Source organism: Schistocerca gregaria, chromosome 4 (genome assembly GCF_023897955.1).
Source record: "Schistocerca gregaria isolate iqSchGreg1 chromosome 4, iqSchGreg1.2, whole genome shotgun sequence".
Classification (NCBI taxonomy): domain Eukaryota; kingdom Metazoa; phylum Arthropoda; class Insecta; order Orthoptera; family Acrididae; genus Schistocerca; species Schistocerca gregaria.
In genome coordinates, this window is record NC_064923.1 from 87,341,922 (window position 1) to 87,368,363 (window position 26,442).

The 26,442-nt window shown below is 36.3% G+C and overlaps 1 protein-coding gene across 1 annotated transcript in view; it reads left to right on the forward strand.

Annotated features, from left to right (window-relative positions):
- LOC126267610 (SCY1-like protein 2) overlaps nucleotides 1-15,822 on the forward strand; it is a 1,033,915-nt gene extending 1,018,093 nt beyond the window's left edge. Inside the window, exon 19 of the mRNA XM_049972911.1 lies at nucleotides 15,102-15,822. Coding sequence (XP_049828868.1) covers nucleotides 15,102-15,128 — 27 coding nt within the window. The 3' untranslated portion in view covers nucleotides 15,129-15,822. The remainder of the gene's footprint in view (nucleotides 1-15,101) is intronic.
- The last annotated feature ends 10,620 nt before the right edge of the window (nucleotides 15,823-26,442 follow it).

Here is a 26,442-nt window from a genome sequence, read left to right on the forward strand (position 1 = left end):
ATCCGTAGAACGCCAGTTTTCTTTCTCCTTAAAACGACATCCTCTTGGGTAGTCCCTGCCCCGAGATCCAAATGGGGGACTATTTTACCTCCGGAATATTTTACCCAAGAGGACGGCATCATCATTTAATCATACAGTAAAGCTGCATGCCCTCGAGAAAAATTACTGCTGTAGTTTCCCCTAGCTTTCAGCAGTTCGCAGTACCAGCACAGCAAGGCCATTTTGGTTATTGTTACAAGGCCAGATCAGTCAATCATTCAGACTGTTGCCCTTTCAACTACTGAAAAGGCTGCTGCCCCTCTTCAGGAACCACACATTTGTCTGGCCTCTCAACAGATACCCCTCCATTGTGGTTGTACCTACGGCACGGCTATCTGTATTGCTGAGGCACGCAAGCCTCCCCACCAAAGGCAAGGTCCATGGTTCATGGGGGGGACTTGATAAATATTGCAACAAAATTGCTGACACTTTTTAAGTCTGTAGTCTCCATTATCCTCTAAAAATACACTTGCAGCAAAATAGAAAATCTAATGCCTTGTACTTCTGGTCTATCAGATATTAGTGATTCATTCAAATAGTAATCCTAAAAATAATACAGGGTGTTTATAAATGAATATCGGGGTTTAAATGCTTTATAATATTTATTATATTAAACTTACAGTTATAAATGATATGTCAAATGAATGACCAACTCAAACAGTTTTACCAAGAACCTAATAAATTTTCAATGTGAGCACCTATTTGTCGCACGCCACACATCAAGTCCATAGTCAAGTTCTTCCCAAACATTGATAAGTGTGTCTTCAGTGATTGTAGCAACAGCTGCTTCAATCCGATTTCCTAATTCATGGAGGTCTGTTGGTAGGGGAGGCACGTACACATGATCCTTGATGAAGGAAAACATCACATGGCGTTACGTCGGGTGAATGTGGAGGCCATGGAAAGCAAGCCCTGTCATTGGGCACCTTGCAGCACTTGGGTACAGTGAAGTTCAACCAGCTGCGTACTTCACTATTATTTAACATTTATAAGGTTCTTGGTAAAACTGTTTGAATTGCTCTTTCATTTGACATATCATTTGTAACTGTAAGTGTAATATAATAAATATTATAAAGTGCTAAAACCCCAATATTCATTTATAAACACCTTGTATACTAAAATAGTTCAAAAATCATTTGTAAATCTTAACAAATACAGCATCTGTTACAGTTTCGTTACATGAAACTCAAATATCTGATAGAAATTTAAGTATAATACTGAATACACAAAATCAAATCTGATTCAGTTCTGATGAAATCCATTATAATCATTGCTTTTCTTCCTATTTGGTGTTCTTACAAAATACACAATTTATGAACATGTCTTAGTTCTGCTATTTGCATGATCCGAGCCTCATATAAGAAATATGAGATCTGCAGTAAAACATAACATGTGTTGAAAACCTCAGATACTGATTTTCATAAGCAGTCGAGATATACCTTTGACGTTCTTCTTTCACAGTCTACTCCTTGACTGTCCACTGCTTTTTTGAACCACATTTTTGTCCTCATTTTTCATCAACATTACAGGTCAACACTGTTTACTGAGAACAATATATAGTGAAAATAGGAAGACATGACTTTCATGTTGTATCATAAATATTAATTATAACCAGTTACTGTGCTACACATTTGTTTTGAATTCATTTCTGTTTTACAGTACTCACTATCCCTCTTTTGAATTTTCCCACCATTTCATGGATACAGGAAAAGAAAACTGTGAGCCTATAACCAAAAGAAAGATAATATGCTGTAAATGAAGAAAGGCACATTACACACAAGAGAAGGAAATGATAAAAAAGAAATAAGCTTGAAAGGATTGGTTAAGATGCTGAGAAAATCAATGACAGTCCTTAGAAGGAAGATTTCCAACTGCTAAATATTGAATGAGACTGATCAGATCTCTTAACTGGAGCAAGGACTGAGATTATAGTGGTGAAGTGAATCAAAATACTAGAAATTAAATTACTGACACGAGCTAAATTGAGAAACAGAGAAAAGGAAAATGTTATACATGAATGGATGGTTGTAGGGGAGAACCAATACCGTACATGGCAGTAAACATGGGGAATGCTTAGGGGCTGACAAGAATAAAGACAAAAGCCAGGAAATATAAGGACATGTAGAACAATATGGAGTACAGGTGTGAGAAACATCAGAAACATATGGCTTGTGCTTGCACATCCAATACCCAAATCTGTTCTCTGCATTCATTCACTATTATATTATTTTTCCAAGATACTGACATAAATGTAATTGTAGGGACATGTGCTCCCCACCCCCCCTTGCCCCACCCAAACAGACATACATATACCCTTAGTATAAGTTGCACCTTTTCTCTGTGCCTTAACGCTACTTACTTGACTTTTTCTCTGCCAGGGATCTCGCCCACTTTCTTTCGTGTATCCTCTTTAATTCATTGTTTCTTAGTATCACAGTATTCATCTTTTTATAAAAAGAACCTAATGTACTTTTGTTCATGTAAATTTTATTTATTTTTTAGACAATGGAAAATCCAGGATGGAATGTAACATGATTATGAGAAGGAAAGTTACTACTCACCATATAGTGGAGATGCTGGGTCGCAGATAGGCACAACATAAAGATTTGCACACATAAAGCTTTCAGCCAATGGCCTTTGTCAACAATAGACATACATACACATGCACACACTCACCCAAATACATCTCACACACATGACTGCAATCTCATGCAACTGGAATCATACCGTGAGCAGCAGCACCAGTGCATGATGGGAGTCGCAACTGGGTAGGGAAAGGGGGAGGCTGGGACAGGGAGGGGGAGGGCTAGTGTGGTGGGGATGGTGGATAGTGAAGTTCTGCAGGTTGGTTGTCATGCAGGGGGGGAGGGGGGGGGGGAGTAGAATAAAAGGAGAGAAATAGAGATAAATAAATAAAATAAAATAAATGAAAAAAAGGAATGGGTGTGGTGGTGGAATGACAGCTGTTTAGTGCTGGAATGGGAGCAGGGAAGGGGCTGGATGGGTGAGGACAGCGACTAACAAAGGTTGATGGCAGGAGGGTTATGGGAATGTAGGATGTATTGCAGAGAAAGTTCCCACCTGCACAATTCAGAAAAGCTGGTGTTGGCGGGGAAGGACCCATATGGCACAGGCTGTGAAGCAGTCATTGAAATGAAGGATATCATATTTGGCAGCGTGTTCAGCAACAGGGTGGTTCACTTGTTTCTTCGCCACAGTTTGTCGGAGGCCATTCACGTGGACAGACAGCAGGTTGGTTCTCATGCCTACATAGAATGCAGCATAGTGGTTGCAACTTAGCTTGTAGACCACATGACTGGTTTCAGAGGTAGCCGTGCCTTTGATGGGATAGGTGATGTTAGTGACTGGACTGAAGTAAGTGGTGGTGGGAGGATGTATGGGACAGGTATTGCATCCAGGTCTATTACAGGGGTATTAGCCATGAGGTAAAGGATTGGGAGCAGTGGTTGTGCAAGAACCAACAAGTATATTGTGTAGGTTCAGTGGATTGTGGAATACCACTGTGGGAGGGGGATAGTCGGCAGGGCATTTTTCATTTCAGGGCACGATGAGAGGTAATCGATTACCTCTCATTGTGCCCTGTTGCTGAACATGCTGCCAAACATAATATCCTTCTTTTCAATGACTGCTTCACAGCCTGTGCCATATGGGTCCTTCCCCACCAACATCAGCTTTTCTGATTTGCACAGGTGGGAGCTTTCCCTGAAATAATCCTACATTCCCATAACCCTCATGGCCTCAACCTTTGTTAGTTGCTGTCCTCACTCATCTAGCCCCTTCCCTGCTCCCATTCCAGCACTACACAGCCATCATTCCACCATTTTTTAAAAATTTTTGTTTATTTCTCTCTATTTCTCTCCTCTTCCGCTACTTCCTCCCTCCCCCCCCCCCCCCCCCCCCTGCCCTCCCAACATCTCCCCTGCCCGACACCCAACCTGCAGCACTTCACTGTCCACCATCCTCACCACACTATCCCTCCTCCTCCCACCCCAGCCTCCTCCTTTCCCACACCCAGTCACCACCCTCATCATGCACTGGCACTGCTGCTTGTGGTGTGGATTCAGTTGCTTGAGACTGCAGTCGTGCATGTGAGTTGCATTTGTGTTGAGTGTGTGTGTGCTTATGTGTGTCTATTGTTGATAAGGCCATTGGCCAAAAGCTTTAAGTGTGAAAATCTTTTTGTTGTTCCTATCTGCAACTCAGCATCTCTGCTGTGTGGTGAGTAGCAACTTTCCTTCTCATAGTATTGCTATTTATTTTTTATTATTTCTGGGTCTTCAGACAAGTTGTCAATTTAGACTTATTTTTCAGCAACTGACATAGACATAATCATTGGATCCTGCAACTTATATTATTTTGCACTCACTATCTTGACTCCAATCAGCATGTGGAATACTGTTGGTGCCACAAGACTATTTACGGCTGAGTTTGACTCGAAGCGTGCCGTATACAGTTTAATGTTCATTTCTCTTTCACAGCATACTCTGTTATTCTGTAGATCATATTCAGAGTTTTCCTGCTCTGATTGATGGGATGGCTGGTAATATCTTAGTGGAGTGCTGGATCCAGTGGCATTTGCATAACAATACCGGTCTTTCATAACATAAACAAAAGCCAAGAATCACTTATTTCGCTTACACTGAACAAATCTCTAGGAAGATGAATAGACTCAATGGAAAAACAACATTCAGTGTATTTTGCTCCCGTTGACAAGGGTACAAAGTTTTATTTTTAATGTTAAAGATGACTATGTCTCCAAAAGTTGGGTGTGTTCTGCGTTCCATTTGAAAGTGGGAAGTCTTACGTGAGGGCAGACTATTAGACTAGTCAAGAAGAAATGCAGAGAAAATGAGCAATACACCTGACTAAAACAACTGAATAAATCACCTGTAGCCAAGCAATGCCTCAAATGTAATCATGAAATGAAACACAAGTTTCTGGGCCAGTGTAATTAAGGAGTCTCTCAAAATAAAGATGATACAAAACCTAATAAAATCATGACAGAAATTTCAATTTAAAGAAAACTTTGAATCTAACATACAATTTCTTAAGATCTCTTTGGCCATCTCATCAATCAAAGCCGGAAAACACTGAAAGAATGTGTGCATCATCGAATAGCAGTAGATGTTCCAAAAAACTAATAAGCATAAGCATAGATGATGACAGGAGTCAAATTCAGACATAAATAGTGATGTGACAACACCATTCCATAGCCTGGTTGAAATCCCAGTGTGAATATGCATAATAACACAGCTCGCAGCACCTGAATCAGACATATAGGTCAGTTGTCATAATATTATGAAGGAAAATGGAATCCACAACTCATCTGAACACTGAAAAGCACACAACATAAGAATATTTGGAACTAAGTACTTTCATTTTATAATGTCAAACAGTCTTAGAATTTTAGAAAAGTCATGGTTTGTACAAAGCTGTATTAACAACTGGGTGGTGTTGGAAACAGACTGTCTTCATGTATAATGTGACATCATTAATGAGATGCATGAGAAATCATAACTACAGGGGTAATCCCAAAAGTTAGGTCTCCTATTTTTTATAAGTACATAGTTTACATCAGTTTACAGCCTGAACATTTAGCTATTTTTCCACATTACTCACCATTTCTGTCAATGCATTTTTGTAGACACTGTGGAAGTTTTTGTATGCCCTTGTCACACCAGCTCGTCGCCATGCTGTTCAGAAAGTTATGAACCTCTTCTTTCACCTTGTCATTGGAGCTGAATTGCTTTCCTCCCAAATGTTCTTTTAACCTAGGGAACAAGTGATAGTCACTGGGCACCAAGTCAGTACTGTAGGGTGGGTGAGCGATTATGTTCCACTGAAACTGTTGCAGGAGAGCAACGGTTTGCGAGCGATGTGTGGGTGAGCATTGTCATGGAGAATGTGTATGCCCTTGCTCAACATTTCTCTTCTCCAGTTCTGAATTGCCCATTTGAGTTTTTTCAGAGTCCCACAGTACCTGTCAGCATTAACTGTGGTCCCAGTGATTCAGCTCTGACTACGAGGTGAAAGAAGAGATTCATAACTTTCTGAACAGCATGCCAGCAAGCTGGTATGACATGGGCATACAAAAACTGCCACAGCGTCTACAAAAGTGCGTTGATGGAAATGGTGATTATGTCGAAAAATAGCTAAATGTTCAAGCTGTAAACTGATGTAGAGCATTGTAGAAATAAACAGGTCTAAGTACTTATAAAAAAATAGGAGACCTTACTTTTGGGATTACCCTCATACTAAAAAGGATCACGCCACCAACATGTTAAATCCAACTACAACATTGGAGCACATTACCTATTGTGTGGTATATTGTTTTATGGTATGATGTTTGTTAATATTTATGACCTGTCAAGCAGATGATTAATAATGTCACATTTCGCCTGAAGGCATGTTGTTTAATAAAGTGACAATACAACTGTGTGCAAACCATCATTGTCCTAAAAAGTTACAGAGGCTCTAAATCATACCTCCTCAAAATAGAGTGAGTTTTGGAATATACACTCCTGGAAATTGAAATAAGAACACCGTGAATTCATTGTCCCAGGAAGGGGAAACTTTATTGACACATTCCTGGGGTCAGATACATCACATGATCACACTGACAGAATCACAGGCACATGGACACAGGCAACAGAGCATGCACAATGTCGGCACTAGTACAGTATATATCCACCTTTCGCAGCAATGCAGGCTGCTATTCTCCCATGGAGACGATCGTAGAGATGCTGGATGTAGTCCTGTGGACCGGCTTGCCATGCCATTTCCACCTGGCTCCTCAGTTGGACCAGCGTTCGTGCTGGACGTGCAGACCACGTGAGACGACGCTTCATCCAGTCCCAAACATGCTCAATGGGGGACAGATCCGGATATCTTGCTGGCCAGGGTAGTTGACTTACACCTTCTAGAGCACGTTGAGTGGCACGGGTACATGCGGACGTGCATTGTCCTGTTGGAACAGCAAGTTCCCATGCTGGTCTAGGAATGGTAGAACGATGGGTTCGATGACGGTTTGGATGTACCGTGCACTATTCAGTGTCCCCTCGACGATCACCAGAGGTGTACGGCCAGTGTAGGAGATCGCTCCCCACACCATGATGCCGGGTGTTGGCCCTGTGTGCCTCGGTCGTATGCAGTCCTGATTGTGTCACTCACCTGCACGGCGCCAAACACGCATACGACCATCATTGGCACCAAGGCAGAAGCGACTCTCATCGCTGAAGACGACACGTCTCCATTCGTCCCTCCATTCACGCCTGTGGCGACACCACTGGAGGCGGGCTGCACGATGTTGGGGCGTGAGTGGAAGACGGCCTAACGGTGTGCGGGACCGTAGCCCAGCTTCATGGATACGGTTGCGAATGGTCCTCGCCGATACCGCAGGAGCAACAGTGTCCGTAATTTGCTGGGAAGTGGCGGTGCGGTCCCCTACGGCACTGTGTAGGATCCTACGGTCTTGGCGTGCATCCATGCGTCGCTGCGGTCCGGTCCCAGGTCGACGGGCACGTGCACCTTCCGCCGACCACTGGTGACAACATCGATGTACTGTGGAGACCTCACGCCCCACGTGTTGAGCAATTCGGCGGTACGTCCACCCGGCCTCCCGCATGCCCACTATACGCCCTCGCTCAAAGTCCGTCAACTGCACATACGGTTCACGTCCACGCTGTCGCGGCATGCTACCAGTGTTAAAGACTGCGATGGAGCTCCATATGCCACGGCAAACTGGCTGACACTGACGGCGGCGGTGCACAAATGCTGCGCAGCTAGCGCCATTCGACGGCCAACACCGCGGTTCTTGGTGTGTCCGCTGTGCCGTGCGTGTGATCATTGCTTGTACAGCCCTCTCGCAGCGTCCGGAGCAAGTGTGGTGGGTCTGACACACCGGTGTCAATGTGTTCTTTTTTCCATTTCCAGGAGTGTATATGAATCCAAGATCAGAAATTACAAGATTATTGTTAGTGCATTACATACATTACTTAGAAGCACCATCCAGAAGTGCAAAACACAGGCCAAACTCAAAACAGATTGTGGAACAGAACCTACAATAGTTTTGTGAGGGAACTGAATTAATTATAACTCCTTTTATGTGGTTGCTGGTCGTTTTTTAAATCAGGTACAGTTAGTTATATTCTCCACTTTCTGGGGCCTTATATTGCTAATAACAGAAACAGGAATAATTAACATAACAAATATATGATTGTACAATTGTGAGAAGTGTCATTAACAGTAAGTTATAATTTATGTGTTTGGACCCATACATCTAAATAGAACCAGTCCCTTTACAGATAATATCACATTAGTTCTGCCAAGTATAAGTCACATCTAACAAGTATGCAAGATACTTATCAACCACTTGTTTGACAATTCACTTTTAAATGTGTGGTACTTTTGCTGATAATCAACTATAGAACTCTACTTATGGATGGTGATGGAATTGAAAGGAAGCAAAACTTGTGAGTGGTGTCTGTACCAAGCACTTGCAAAGCTTTTTCCTAACAAGAATTCTTGAACAAATAGCCATCACGATTAATCATCCACAGTACTGGTTCAGCTGTTTGAGCTGCAGCATTCTCTGTTTTCTGTAAGGGATAGCAACTATTGTTCAAATGACAATGAAAGTCCTTATGATATTGGTTGTTTATTGTACAAATAGAACATCAGTTTCAAGTACAAAAATTTAAGAAAAGTACCCTCCATAATACAATGTAGTCTTAATCTATAGTAACAAGACTACTTCAATAGCCACCATCTTAGGAAAGTCACAGTATCATGGAAATAACAACTCTGCCACCTTTTATCTGAATTTCAGAAACTATGGCCACTATACGCATTATAGTTAGTCAATCAATAATTCATGTTTAAAATGCTATTGATAATTTTTATTTCAAAATCTACAATTTGCTATACGGAGAACTTTCCACTTAAATACTGCTTCAAAATGTTGCCTTCTCGAGGCTTTTTATGTACGAACTGTGCCATACATTTTGGTGCACTGAAAGTGAGCTATTCATCCTGTCTCTCTGGAAGCTGCAGGTCACACTTCCAGGAAGCTCTCCCAGCATAATCATTCAATGCTGCTAATAGTACACATTTGCCACATGTTTTCCTGTGTGTGAGAAACACATTACAATGTTTCTTTCATGTTTACAAAGCTGAATTAAAGGCAGCTACAAGAGCTTTGTACGATTATTGCCAGAATATTGCCAACAGTGATAAAATATTTTAAAAAAATAATTAACTACTATGCTGTGACAGAATGTGTTGCAATATTTACAGTGGTAGGAAAGAGCTCTGATATAGTATAATAAGATACGGAATTGACAAGAATGTAGCATGTATTGTATTGCACAGGATAATCTCAACTTTTGTCACATTAAATTAACACACATCTTGTAACCATGTACTGTAAAAAGAGCAACCTTTTCAATCAAGATTAAAATGAAATTGTACAATGTTGATGAATCCTAGAAAAAGCTCAATTTGTAGTGATATTGTGACTTAACATTAAATGTCACTGTCTTCTCACTAAAGTGATTTATCATTCTACGTTGGGTTTTACAACCATTTTTCATATGTGAATCATTTCATTGTGAGTCAAGTACGTTCACTGGCATATGAGTGATTATGATACATCATTGAAATCTGTTGCTGCAAGACTCTGAAGACTTAAGATGTTATAATACACACTTATATGGCATTACTTATGAGCTACAACTAAGCCTTGTTAAGCAATAACTTTGACTAATTTTCTTCTCATATTCTCCTTCCAAAATCATCCAATACTAAATGGTAGTTATTTAAGTCATCAACATGTTGTCCCTTCTGTTTTCTTTGCTCCACATTCTCTGGTGGCTCCCTTCCTTAATATTCTGCATCCAATCCACAGTAAAAAACTACATGATGTACTAACAGCAATTTGGTCCAATAATTTATGCATAAATAATAAAAATTGTGTTTTAAGGTTATAAAAATACAAGTATTGGTAAGTTCTGTAGTTGACACTGATAAGAGCCATGGCTAGAATGATCATAATCTATCTGCATTTATAGCAAAAAGTTTTTTGCCGTGTTTGGATTGAGATTCTTCCTTAACATTAGCCAAAAATACTAATGTTTAAAAGACATAAATCTACTCATCTAATACCTGGTTTTTTATAATTCACACAGGTTTGTTTCTGAACCTCTACTCTGAGTTTCAATAAATTCTTCCAAGAGTGTGTAAGAAAGCCAACATTCTGACCATATTGTAAATGATCTTCTTCATGGCGTCAATTTATACTACCCAGTACTGGTCTAGTACCAATATAGCTTTCTATACATTGCTCTTAATCTGATTTGTACTGGGTAAATCAAACTTGTTATCAATAAATTAAGACAATTATCTATGCCCTCCTCCAATTTTCTATAAACTGCTTTTATTTTGACTTTTATCAAATAAATAAATTTACCTAAGACCACACCCTCGTCCTACCATCCCCCACAAAACAAGTTTGGTGAGACACCCATCACATGATAATAGAGGCAGGAGAATGCAATAGCATATAGCGTAATACAGATTATCATCCTGACCGTCATCTGCAATAGTGGTCAAAACATTTGAATGTGTTCCACATTTCATATTATACATCCAGAGGAAATTTGATATCAGATTGCACCAACATTTGTCTACACACATTATCAAAAGTAGGTGATGTGTGCACAATCACTTTGCCATACAGTTATTTGTATATGACATTAAACATTTTACTTTCTGTGTGTCTAAATGTATTTAAAACAAAACAGACAAATAAAGAATAATGGTTTATTTTAAAACCAACAACCTTTCTTTCATTTGCATGATGCATAAGCAGACTAACAAGGTGTGGGACGAGAGAGCAGTATTTAGTTTCAACTGAAAATCAGTGTCTACACATAGTTCTACAGTGGACATAAAATAAAATAACCTTCATAATTATTTACTATACACAAAAGACTTTTTTTCATACTAAAAATTCTGTAGCATGTATGGCCACTGTAATGTACTCAGCACTTGTAGCCAATTTAAAGTTGTTCTTAGAACTGTTGATGTTCAGCCATCATTATCAATGTGTCTGCTGATATTGAAACAGCTAGATCTGTATCCAGCGAGGCACCTTACTGTCAGTCATGGAGGCTCCCCCATTTCCCCCTTTCTTTTCCCACTTTCAGATGGTTTACAGGAAAGAACATTGTCAGTGTTCTTCTGTAAAAGCCCAAATTTCTTAGTCCATATGAGAATTTTGAGGGTGGGCTCTCCACAAAAGACAATGTCTTTATCATAGTACTGGAGTTGTTTACCTGTTTCTGTGCACTCTAACGGTGGCAGAACAAACTCATGATGTGAGGTTCTTTGCTCTGCGCTCAGTTATCATAAGTTAGTAAGGATATCACACCAACAATTTCAAACAAGGGTTATGTTTAAGTGAACTCCTTCTTAGGTTAACAATATCTCTCTAGTATTTTCTTTTTAAGTAATTGTCCAATGCCTTCCCTACTGTTGTATTGACATGGTCATTCAACTAACACATCAGACAGATATTGTTAGATATATCTAGGTGCATAACGTTACATATTCTTAAATCAAGGGAGAAATACCAGTCTTTGCATCAAGCACTGAGCTTCGTAAGTCTTCCTGAGATATATTACATTTTTACAATCACTTGACCTCCCTACATTGAGGAATCAAAACAGTGTGACCATCTGTTTAATGGCACAGTGGTCCATGTGCAAAATGCAATACAGCAGAAATGCTGTGTGATATGGATTCAAAAAATCCTCAGTGGGTTTTCTGAGGTTTGTGGCTCTAGGTGTCTATGTACCATACAAATCTTGTAAATTATGGTCTGGTGGTTTGCAGCTGTATATTCCTAACCAATAGCATCCCAGATATGTTATGCTTGGTTCAGATCAAATGATTTTAGTGGCCAAGGTGTCAACGTGAATTGATAATGCTCTTCAAACCACTGTAGCATGATTAACACATTGTGGCATGGACAGTTATCCTTCTGGAAGATGGAATCACTGTCAGACAAGGCTTTAAGCACAAATGTAAGCAGTGGAAAAGTCCCTGTCTTCTAAGTTCTATAATGAGGCATGGACATCCAACATTTTGCCACCTATTTGTGATTTCAACATCCTTAAACCACTTTCCATAGATGCTGCTGATAGCGGTGTCTGGGCAACTTAACAGTTTCACCATTTCAAGCTGTTTATTCCTAGGCACTGGGCCATAACAATCTGTCCTCTGTCAGAGTTGCTTAAGTCAGTGGATTTCCGCAGTTACAACCCTTATACCATCCATGGAATCATTCTGCATTTGTCTGTTCTGCTAACACACTTTGTAAGGCACCACTTTGTATTATTTGATTATTACTTGCCATATCCTGGCTCACTACAAAAATAAGTGTCAGACATAGTCAGTTTGGGGGGTGAACTTACTCCCCAAGGTACATGCACCGATAATTAAAGTTCTGATTGTGTGCATGTGATATGTGCCCTATCTATTCTTCCACACTGTTATGTAATTCAGTCCTTTGCAAAATATTCTAATAGGAAATGAAAATGTTGCAATATGTGAACATTTTTGTATGACATAGTTTTTTATTTCATTTTAATTTCAAAACAGTCGATTTTCCCACATACATGCACATCCTACTTGTGTGATGATTCTAGCACAACTGACTCACTCCTTCATGCCATATGATCTCCAGGTGCCACGTTGTCCCTTCTAGAACTATGGGGCACCCCTGTACATGAGGCAGTTGTGCTGTAGCAAAGAAGCGTAAGGGCATATCTAATCCATCAAGTACAGGATCAATACCAGTTCGATTACAACTTTTCGTACAGCATCATGTGCTTGCTAGGCCACCAAATGGCCTTCAAGCCCACAATGGCGAGTGAATAAAGTTTTGGCCTATATATATAGTAACAATGACTGAAAGTAAAAAACAATAGAAATGTAGTTACGTAAAAGAACATATAATGATGTGGCAGTGTGCGATCATTTGGCTACATCAGTGCACTTTTACAGATTATTTAGAAATAAAGGAGACAACTCACCGTAAGCCAGAACCACAGTGTCGTCAATAGGTACACAAACAAAAGGTAAAGCACTTTGCTAGCTTTTGGAATGAACTTCCTTTTTTAAGCTTGTAGGAGAAACATGCACACAAACACACACACAATCACTCACATAGACATGCTTGTCTCCCTACACCATGCTCAGCTGACTACCAGGTCTTTCCTTGCCCACAGTAAGTGTACCAGGGTAAGATGGGGGTGCAGGGTGGGGTGAGGGATGAAGCAAGGTGGGAGGCATAGAGAGGTCAGGGGAAAGTGTCTAGTGGCTCGTGGGAGCGTGGGGAGTAATCTGTGGATTAGCCATGGGCGCAGGTAGAGGGGCAGGTGGTAGATGGCTGGGCACGTGATTTAATTGGGCAGGAGCAGTGGGGCAGGTGTTTCTCTTATGAACTTGAAAAAGGAAGTTCATTCCAAAAGTATACATTAGGAGATAGTCATGTGCATGTGAGGGAGTGCATGTGTGTTGGTGCGCATGTTTCTCCTACAAGCCTGAAAAAGGAAGCAAAACTTTTGTTTCCATACCTATTGACGACACAGTGCTTCTGCCTTTCTGCAAGTCATCTTCTTTATTCCTAAATAATTTATAATCCTCAACCAGAACTTTCCATACAGTTATATCAGTACGCTTTTAATGACCTAGAAGAAAAGATGCAACTCTCCAAAGTTACTAATGTAAATGCAAAAAAGTATTTACCAGGTTATCGCAAATTATATGTGATTACCACTGAATGCAATAGGAAGATTACACACAACCAAGTACTATAAATACTATAATAATTTTTGCACAATAATGAAGGAACTAGCAGTAATGAAACCTTGCGAATGACCCATAATTTCCAATCAGTTTACTTATTTTTCTAGAATACAAATGAGCTTTTGGTATGAATTTTCTTAAATTAAGCAATAACTGGCTGACATCATGGCAGAAATCCTGTCTGAGCCATTTCACTTATAAATGCCCCCCCCCCCCCCCCCCCGCCCGCCCCCCACCATACACATAAACATCCTTATAGGTAACATTTTCCATTTGGACCCTGGACGTAGGCGGCTTCTCTTTGGTTGTATTTCACCATTACATAGTTTTAAATAAAATACTTTTGATCACTAAATCAATAAATGTAGTTAATACATGCATGCATCCCTCAGTTTACTGCTATGCTGAGGCACACTATAGCATACATAAACTTAACTACCCTGCATCACAGACAGAGATAAAATCACTTTTAATACAGTAAGCACCATACCTTCAGAAATGAACTGCAACTTGTGTACCTGTCTAGTTTCCAGTAGGATTATAAAATATATAAATATGGTACAGAATCACTATAAATTTTTGTAGAATCATTACAAGTAAATTCACCATCATATCTGTTTGTGCATTTTGGTAGTATGCATGCTTTACACTTACTTTATCTTTACACTCATGTGAAATTCCTAGGAAAGAAAGACCTAAATTCTGAAAAATTACGTATAGCTTTCTTAAGTTATATTAAAAACGACTGTGCCAATTGCATTCTATTCAGCAGTCATTTATTTTAAGTGTTGCCACTTCTTGAGGCCACTAATGTACTAGAGGATCTTAGAGTTTCAAAGCCTGCACAAATTATGTAGGGTTTCACCTATTTTACCATTGCTAATAACAGCAAATACTAGCTCTGTAGTTTCTTCAGCAGTACTGAATGTAGCATAAGCTGGCAGAGAGAGAGAGAGAGAGAGAGAGAGAGAGAGAGAGAGAGAGAGTGTGTGTGTGTGTGTGTGTGTGTGTTTGTGTGACCTCATTCCCACAGTTAGAAGTATTTTGTAGTGCCAAATGTAAGACAGTGCATATGAGTACATTATTTGCATTATACATTCCCCTTAGTCCTGTGTAGTTTCCAAGAAACATAAGCTTTGCCTGTATGTTAATTGATTTCATTAATGTTTCAGTATCAGCTATTTTCTGGAAGATCATAGACAGATCAGTGATTATGCGAAGACTATGCAAACCAAAATATTTCTTGCAATAAAGACACAGACCTCAAAAAACCTAGTGATTTAACATATCTTTTTTTGAAATGTGTGATGTATAACCAAACTTGATGTGTGTGTATTTAGTAAATGAAGATGGCTAAAGAAGACGATATTTATAATTGCAGTGGAAGGATACAGAGCTGAAAATTATGCTTACATTGGGCTACAGATAAACAAATATTGGAAAAAAATATTTTTGAATTTTTATGTAGCAAGCTGATAATGTTCTTTTGAGTTCTGGCTGAAATTATTCTCTTGAAATCTTTTTATGGGCAAATTTCTACATTAATTCATAGCCCATTATTCTATTATCTGTAATATATTTGATTCAATATATTTAACTGGAGGATCACCTATTTTCACAAATAACCCAAACTATTACATGATTATATGAATAGTACAGTCAATGACAAGTTCCAGTTTACCTGTACATTTTTGGGAGGAAAAGAAATCACACATGGCACAAATCATTCACACGTTTCTTACAAGGTGATGGTGAAGCATTAAGGGAAATTAAATAGTGATCTTGGTAGTAGACTTCACTCTTGTTGTCTGATTATACAGCTATTATAATGAATAGTCATTTACAATTTGTTAGGTAACAACTCTATCTTCAATAAATGGGGAAAACCAGTCCAAATCTTCCTTTCTAAAATGTTAACATAGTTTCTTTCAAGCCACAAATAAACAGTTAGCTTCAGACATCTCGTCACCTAAAAAATAATTTGCCAAAATCCAACACTGCAATTTGCCAACCTGTACATGCATCACATTTCATTGCTATGAAATCATGAAAAATGTGTCATTATGAAGACTAACATATGCATTCAGGGTCATTTCCTGGTTTACACTGGCTATTACACTATCACCTGATGTGTTGATGAGTTTATGCACACTTTCTGGACTCCCCCCTTGTGTAATGATCATGTTGAACCATTCAAATACAGTTAGTAAACTCAGATAATTATGGTTCAATCACTTAGTATGCCACAAAATCTGGAGTTATATGTCCTCTATTGCATACCTATGGATATCAAATTGGAACACATTATCTCTGTCACAGGTGGATATTTTCAACTTCTAAGTTCCACTTTCAACATTTGGCAGCAACTCAATTTGAAAAATCATTTGGTATTAAATCAAATAACCTTGATCAACCTGTGTGAATAAAATTTCTCAGGACCACATAATAGGGCTTCAGAATGAGACTTCACCCTGACTACTAAAAAGATTTAGCCCATTTCTACTGAATCCCATATTAAGTGCACAGGAATTTAGTAGTCTCTGACAAAGTGAAATTCTATGTGCTATAACCATTACTACTCAAATGTAAATTCTTAATCATACCAAGTTTTCTTAAATAAATAAATATTATTTCTAAGTGTACATTATCTTCCTCTTAAAGCTTTACACTCTCTTTTCTTACATCACTTTCAAGAAGAAAGAAATGAACTAGATAAAAATATGTGCTTCTGTGCAAGAATGGATTCATAGAAGAGATGCAGATGCACAACAATAAAATCAATTATAATTTGAGAAAACATGTAACAGAAGGAAAGACAGATTGAGTCATGAAGCTGCTTCCAATGTCAGTCCACATTTTCAATGTGATTCAGCAATGACAAGTCTTCAGAATGCATTATGATGATTCATACACACTGTAACTTCATTGACTTTACATGACACCACACTACATTATTAAAATGAAAAGACAGCACACAGTTCTTTGTCTTTTGCTGCCATTTACAATAGTACTGTCAACATTTCCCTTGCACTATTGAGCATTTGGATACAGCAGTGTTTTCTAAATAGAACTATTGTTATTAGAGATCAACATTATAAACTGAATGGTAGTGATATTGTTGCTGAAGAACATCTCATAAGCGAATAATATTCTGATCTCATTACTGTTTCAGTTTTTTCTGGATAGCTATTCATTTTGCTTCCTACTTGTTGATTCTTAGGACTTCTCTCTTCTGCAGCAAAATCCAGTGACTGTATTTATGTTTATTAATTTTTTCTCTCTAAATGAGGGACTTTCTCACATTGGTCAAAGAGAGTGATTTATTTAGCTCTGCATATTCTTCACTGCCTATATTTTCAGTTATTTTTTTATAGAAATTGCCTTTTGTATGGACATTACACAGTACAATTTATTTTATTATTTTCTTCTTTATTAAGATTTGATATTCCCAAACTGTACATTTTAGGCTAAAATGGTCCATTATTAATGTTGTCACCATCTTCTCGTACTACAACTGCTGCACTTCTGACTTCTCCTGTGCTAATTTATTCAGCTGGAAGGCATCACATATTTCTTGTTTGAAACTCTCTGCTGCAAACACTCAGTTTACATGTAACATAGAAGTGAATACTCCAAACCACTTTAATTAAGTTTTTCTTCCTTTCTTTTGTCAGTGCCATATTTCCTTGTTAACATAACTGGCACCATGGTGCTTTTCATTTCCAAGTTATTTTTTCTAGTGATTTATTAACTATAAATAAAACAGAATAATATGTGTCTTTTTCCAGATAATTTAGCTAATTACCTTGTCACAGATCCAAATTTGTGAATCTGGTGCAACACTGACTGTGTCCTATGTGTTGTGGCTGTGATGATATATAGTTGCAATGATTACTTTTTGTATTTATATTTTGTGATAAATCACATTACAAATACAGCAATATTTCAGTTTCTGCACTGTTAAATGCTTTATTTATTCTAAGATTTTTTTATTTACAAAACTGAGAGTTTGTCTATATATGTTACTAGATATAATAGAATGTTGTTTACACAATATTCCTTCTAAACAATATAAATGTAATTTTAACTGCAACATGTCTTTGCATGTTTCTTTTTATAATGATCACCACCTGCTAATCTATCTTCTACATGTTTCAATTCAACATCATTCTTGAACTTGGATACATGACAGAACATTATTTAGGCAGAAACACATGATGGGCAAAAATAAAATACAGTTTCTGTGCTATGAACACTGTCCATTAGAGACATTCAGGAGTACATCACAGGCAATTAACATACAAGTAACACTGCAAAAATTAAGCTACCCATAAAGATCCATATTAGGTAGCCTTTGCATTCCTTAAAATTTCAACAAACCAAGATATGGCTCTTAGAACTAATAGTAACAGTTGCAATGAACTTATTTAAATGCTAGACTTAAGATATAAAAAAAGGCTCTTTCATCCTATCATTAAGAAAGGAAAATATATTTATGTCTTGTCCCTCAATGCAATACTTTCCAATAATCACCTTTTAATTTTTGAAGTTGTTCTTCCATGTTGTCCTGTCTTTCATTTATTTCATGTAAATGCTAAAACTACACAACTTTGCTCTAAACCCAAAAAGCATAAGATAACAACTTCTTTTAAAAAGGCAATAATAATAAGCAGGAAAACCATGGCACAGAGCACTTCACATCTTCATACTATATATAAGCATGCGAATCACGTATGGAACATGAGTTGAAAAATATTTGGAAGAATGGCTTAAACAGATCATTCTGCATCAATACTCTACAAAGACTGTCATTTATTGCTACGGGAACTTGTGGACATGAGGTGAAATCTTTTTAATGATTCAAAACCACCCACTGATACACAACAAATGCAGAAAGACAAAGTAAAAATTTTAAGGTATTCAGTACATCTGTGGCAGTATGTAAACCTCATCTTAGTTTGTACTACTCCTAACAGGACTGGATGCACAATGGAACATTTTATTCTACAAGTCACCCTTATTAGTAATGCAGTGCTCTCACCATGAATGAGAATAATCAAACTATTGTCAGACAGTTGCACAGCCTCTGAAAACCACAAGTAATTGTAAAATGATTGTGCCATGAAAATGATAGGAACACCTCAGTTAAGGGAGGGTACTTAATATATCGAATTGTTTTAGTACAGAAACACCAGTGGTATATTTTAAACTAATAAAATGATATTCCTCTATATCAAAGCTATATGACAGTTCTCAGTTCTCATTTACAGCATGCTTGGAGGCTTTTACAACCAATAATTTTCATAAAAATACAGCAACTATGAAGGCAACACAATGTCAGCTAAAGAAAATTTTTCAACTGGAACTCAAAATATCTTTATCAGCTTAGGTTATTATTTAATCTAATATTTCTGTCTGTAGGTAGCTGATAATTTTAGGCAGTTTTATCTCAGTCAATGACTGAATACACCAATTGTTACTTCCTATTAGTATTACTGCTCTTTATAAGGAAAAAACCAATTCTCAGATACAACTCCATAAATAGTTTAGTGATTTCTGAATGGAAGTCATCTTTGTGTAAAAATATTTTTTAAGAGTTATTGTCATGGTATTAAAAATGTATAATATAGGAATATATCTCCAATAATGCATACACCAATTAATATGTAAGATAATTTATTCTTATATATAAATATTCTAACATCATGTTGCTAGGTCACACATTATTGCATCTGTGACTTCAAATAATGTTTAATTACAACACTGGGGCAATAAGCAATTGGCTTTATTTGTATTAGAATACTACCACAAATCAATTTATCGTAGAGTGCCTTTTAATTGAAAAATTTATTCATTTATCCACTCCATCAATTATTACAATTTTGTGACTTTTGGTTTGTTTTAAATGCAGATTATAAAAACTTAAAATTCAAATTAGATTGAAATCAGGAAAGCAATAATGTTAAATCAGGGTCCAAAAACCAAAATTTTATTGCCCAGGAATGTACGATAGTTACTCCAGTTTGTGATACTATACAAAAATAGCACCATCATATGCAATATTTATACAGGGCATGGATAAAAATCTGGGAAAAACACAATAATTAAGTAAACAAAAATAAAAAGACTGCTGAAAAATTTGGAGTAAATATTCACTTTTCTAAACATGATAAAATGAAACTGTGAAAGACATATTTATGGCTGTGGCCAAGCCATGTCTTATTAAGCATCCAAAATACCCTCCAAGTTCAGTTAAAATAATTTGTGAACTAAATGTAAGAGTGAAACACAACTTCATAATTGTATCAATTTTTCCGGGGGCATACTTAAATTGATTAATTCACATATATCTTTCTTATTTTTGATTTGCCACAGTCTAGAAGAGAAACTGATTTTACTCAGATAAAATATATCATTAACTATTATGCCATAATAAGCCACTATCTAGAGAATTTGTATTCTTCAAATTTATATGTAGTAGTGGAACATAAGTTATGTTACCAAAGCACTTTTTATTTTAAAATTGGGGAAATGAAGAATTGCTACACTGCCATTGTTGTGTTCTATTGTTTTATGTTTTGCTTTGTATTGAGCAATATACAAGAACCTTCTGATAGAAGGACAGTAAGAAGACCTGCACACATACAAACACGCACACACATGAGCAAGGACAGAAAGAACATCACATTCAGCAGTTTAATCGATGTACAGTTACATCCTTTTCAGTTTATACCAATGACCTCAACTTCTTTCCAATTAAACACATTGCTTCCAGCCTAAAATAATGATATGTACACCTATGTAGCATTTGATATGATTGGTAATGACTTTGTAGATAATTTTTTCCCCTTCAAGTAATCTGAAAGGTTTGCTGCTTCTTCCTAAGATACTCATCTTTTGTGTGCTTTATTGTTGCCATTGTCACACTGTGGTTGTCTTTCATGATGCTGATGGGTTTGTTTCACCTTTGCCCTTTCTTTTAGTGCACTTCCATCTGCAACCCTGTATTTCAACTACATGTTCCTCTGCTCTCTGTGCTTTGTTCATCTCATTGCATACTATTAAATTTTACTTAACTTTCAAATGCATCAGAATATAGCAAGCCTGTTTTGTGCATTTTTAGATATTTTAGTTGATCATTCCTTTTATCGTTCCTTCAGCAATTTTATGTAGCAAGGCAATAGAAAGTTGACAATTTTTATGATATTACTTGAGAGTTTTGTCCTTTCTTCAATTACAGGTGCACTACATCCAGTGCCATTAATTTCTTAATGTATCTGTAGTTCTCAACTGGCTGTGCTTTACATCCCATCAAGTCATTTGTCATTTATAACTTTGTCTCTGAAACAGACACTATTTGGTATTACTAAGTTGTGGATGCCCTATAGGTTTTCAGTCACACTTTTCCATGAATTTCCATTTGAAAATCAAGGTTTGTTTCCATTTATATGTATACATATTGTTCTAAAATAATAGTATTATTTAAAATCATGCAATAGCTTTTGCACTATCTCACCATTATTTTTTAAATATGAGATTATTTTAAATTTATCTTATGGTCTTCTCTTGCCTTTGCTGCACTCAAGTCTGTAAAATTGTATGAAACACTGATTCACTGCCCTATATCATTTTATTTTGATCCAGTGCTAATGGAGTGTAGTATTTAGCCATCGTGGCATCACTAACTAGAATCTGTTTCTAAGCAGTTTATCTATTTGTTGGTTCTCAGTAAGTATTTATTCTCCCATCTATCAGTTTATTATATCCATTTTGCTCAACATCATCTCACACTTTTCCAATCTTCTCCCACACAGTTATCTTTAATCAGCAGCAATAACACCTTTTGATATTACTTAATAATGTCTTTACAGAACACAATTTCTCTTCTTTGCAACAGAAGTTTTCATGCAAAACATTTACCATTAAGACTACTATGCACTTCAAAAGGGCAATTTAAATTGACTTCCTAAAAATTCTGAATATTACCATTTGTAGAATATGTTATGTTAGAATAGCAGAGCACGGTACACCACCCCCACACTTGTACCTAACTAAAAATGAGCAAGATCTTCAGTTCCAGACAATCATTATTTATATAACATGATTTATTTAGGCATTGCCTTATTAAAGTAAAGGAATTTAACACCTTTATACCTTTATCACGATATCAACTAAAATATGTTTCATGATGTAGTGAAGCATAATAAAGCTTTCTAAACATAAAATGAACAAATATGTGCATACACTATGCCTAACAATACATCAATTTCACCAGAATTCTTTCAATTAAATAACAAATAAAACCATTTTAATTGTTTTCAGTATTCTGTTTCCTTGCAAAATGAAAATATGAAACAGGCATCTCTAATAACAATCAGTTAGTTTTGTTAAACAGTAATTAATACCACCTGATGATATTTCAGAAAAATAATTATACATATTAAAATACACCATGACAATAATTTTACTTCATAAATCACACTTTTATGCTCCTACAAAATGTCTATGTTTTTTTAGTGCCCAGTGTGATTAACAGAACTTGCTGCCTATCACAAGTATCACAATCTGAAATCTGTAAAAGTGTATGCACTGTAAGGTAGATTATGTGATTTCTAATTGTCACAGTGTGAAACAATGTTTGATCTGTCACTTTTACAATAAGTAACCAAACAGTTTTGAGTTTTATTATAGCTCATGGCTTTTCCTGTTATAAAAACTACAGCTGCCTTAAAAGAATGTTATAGCAACAGATTTTCAATTTAAAAACAATTACTTCAGCTATGGTACATTCCTGAGTTCATTTTTCATATTTGCCAAATGCTAACATACCATAACCTCAGGGAATTATAGGTTCTCTGATCTCATCTGCACATTAGACATTATGAAAATCACATAACAGTTTAACTGAAATAATAATTTTAGATATTAAGTCTTTTCTCATAAACAGTAACATAAAATTCCTACTTTCAATAGAATATTGTAGTGGAACAAAATAGTTCATTTGGTGGAAGGAGATTTCATAAGGGGGAAATGAATTTTAAATACACATTAACCTATTACAGACTTGGGCATTTCACAACCACAAAAATTAAGCTTTCCTCAACTGCATGTGGTTTTAAGAGCAATCTAGTAAAAGAAATAAAAGTAATCTTTTAAAGGTGTATATTTCCTTCCACTAAACATATTGAAGTCTCTTGTCACTTCTCTCAAAAAGATTCTAAAACTTTGTAACAATTTTCATTTGTGGGTTCCAATTTAACACAAGCTAACATCCATATGTGTTAAACAAAACTTTACTTGGAATCAGAAATATACTGTTAAATGTTCTAAACCTATTTGAAGTTAAGCATTCTAATGTTATACATCTTACAACTCACAAAATTTTCACCTGCCTTTTACAAATCCTTGACAATCCATCTGTGACCAAAGCTTTATATCAAACTTGACTATTTTTTCTACTATTCAAAACATTAAAATGCACTCCAAGCCTTTCTTCAGTATTTCAAAAAACTAACTATACAACTGTAATAAACTGTTTGAAGGCTGCTCTTTTAATATGTATTATGCTAGAAATCTTTACACTTACTTATATAACTTAATTATACACAAGAATGCTAATTAAAACCAAATATTTCAGATAGGTTAAATTTGTTATGTATTGAAAAGACACACTAATACATTAATAATATATTTTTATCAATGCATATTATTTTTAGCCAATCAGTTGTCAATGTACAGAAAAAATAACTTCCTTATCTCCTATTTCAATCCTCAGATACACTAATACAATCACATATGCATATGTTTTTGTATGTACCTAAAATTCTAAAATTGTACACAACATTTGTGATTTACACAAACTCTCTTCCTACTTGCTGATGCTCCAATGGTTGTGCTATTTGCTCAAAGTATGACCTAGCTGACATAGCAAAACTTTTTTATTGGCATAGAGTAATGACTGAAGTATGAAAACTGATATTTTTAAAAAAAAAATGTATCTTGATGTTTTGCCGTATGACAATCTGATATGTAGTGTTGCAAAAATATGATGACAATCTCATCACACCAAACTGCAACAGGATTACAAAAAAGGACACACACACACACACACACACACACACACACACACACACACACACACACACACAAAATTGCATGGTTAGTTATTTATTATAAAAAATGGATATCATGAAACTCACTTATGCAACAATGGTATAACAAAGAGATACAGCAGTGTTGGGTTCAGCTAAAACTAATTTCTGGTACGTGTCTCTATCTTAATTTCTTGCACTTATGGTTATTGTTAATGAATACACAACTGTATAAAAAACTACAACACAAAACAAAACTACATCTACATTGCTAGTCACACGATATGTAACTAATCACTGTGTTCCATTGCCCTTGATGTTCCACTAGCTGGTGTGTTCCATTTCTGCATAACTTGCCCTTGAGCCTTATGACAAAGAATCTGTAGCATTTTCCTTACCTACAAAAAGAAAGGACACCACACTGTTGAACTATTCTTTGCCACAATATATTACGGGCACAAAACTTCACATAAAGCCCTTGGGAACAAGCAGTATATGTTGGAAAAATCAGTGCTCTCATGGTGCTCACAAATTACAAGGCAATCTGTGTATGTGCTCCACAAATTAACAATGAATTATTCTTGATAGCTTGCTTTCTGCGAACAAAAATGTTAATAATTGTGATCTCACAATTAATTTTCAACTTATTAATGAATTCTCAAACTTTAGTTTCTTTTTTCATGAGACATATATTTATCTACTGATCTCTCAGTTGAACAATGGTTTGTATTCCTTGTCAAGCAACACATGCACATGTGAATAGTAAAGTTTTCAGGTATCAGTATTACACCGATAATAAGTATTCATATTCTTTAAAAGCATTTACACACATTTCATGTGTAATCTGAAATCAAAAACAATTAATGATACTGGTACTGAATGTTCCCTATATAATTTACAAGCATACTACTCATCTATTCTGCAAGTAAAGCATGACAGGTTCAACAAAATGGCTTTTTAGATTAAACATGTAGCTTATGGTGTTCATGCTTTAATTTCCACAGCTTATGGTGTTCTTGCTCTAATTTTCACAGACAAAGTTCTAAGTTATGCATAACACTGAGTATCTGAAATAGCAACAAAGACTTCTGTTTCTTCTTGCATAAATCACTGGACAACAATTATCTTATTTTTTAACTTTTCCCTTAAATCCAGTAGGATTTAAGAATGTAGCTACACAGTAGATTTGAGTCTTCCATCCAAATCAGCTTATAGTACTTTCTTTGCACGGTTAAATTTTTTAGCATTTCCTTTTTTTCATTTTTTATATGATAAATGCAAGATCAGGGTTTTACTGCAATTCCTGTGATATCAATCACAATAATCATGTGTGCCAGTGTTTGGTTATTTGAGAAATCATAACTGCAAGGGCAAGCATTCTCTTTTAGCATTTTAAAAAGTTGAAGAAATCATGAAATCTAAAGAAAAGTTATTTTCATCAAATATACTATCCTCCAAGGCAAAGTTGCAATTGCAAACTACACTTGAAAATAGATGACTGATGAGTTTTTTGTTACCAAACATAAAGACATAACATCAATTTTGTCTGCAAATTGAATAACATAATATTTTAATAATTACTTTTCACTGACATGTTTTGCCTGGAAATGTTACATATCTTCAACTAATGTTTGGATCAGGGTGATTTATAATCATACACACACACAAACAGTTTAAAATTCACTGCTATATATACAGATATAAAGTATATATACATATATAAATAATATAATGGTCTGTTAGAGTGAATTTAGTTATATATTAAATGCATGAGAAATCTAACTGTATGTAAAAATTGTAACTGGATGCATATTTTATCTGTGTAAATAAATGTTACTGTTTAGATTCAAATAATTTTACACAGTATTTTAAGAAAACTGACCTGCACTTAATCAGTCTTAAAAGACTAACTGGAACAAGCAGTGGGTTGTAGCCTTGTACACGAGATAATGCCATTGTGCATTTTCCAGCATTCTGCACCCATATGTGAAACAGAAAACATATGTTTATTATTTATGAGCATACTGCAATTTTGACTGGCAAGTAAGTGGTTTCAGTGAGCAACAAGAAAGACACACAAAAGATCAATGCCAGCCCAGATTACTACTGAAATACTAATTAGATACCTAAGCAGTTCCTAAAACTCAAAAGTTCATAGAATCACAGGGAACTACACAAAAGTAGTAGGCATAATGAAAAAATTATCGTTTTTCTCTTCATCTGAGTGACAGTTATCATGTCAGCATCTGAAACAGGAAGATAGAAGTATAGCCAACAGATATTGATGTACGGCGAGGTAGGGGGCTGCTGAAACTCTAATTTGTGATATTTATAGCAGTGCCTTCATCATGATATCATTTGGACATTTATCATTATTACTATTCCCTCCATCCTTTCCAACCTGATTCTCTCTCTCTCTCTC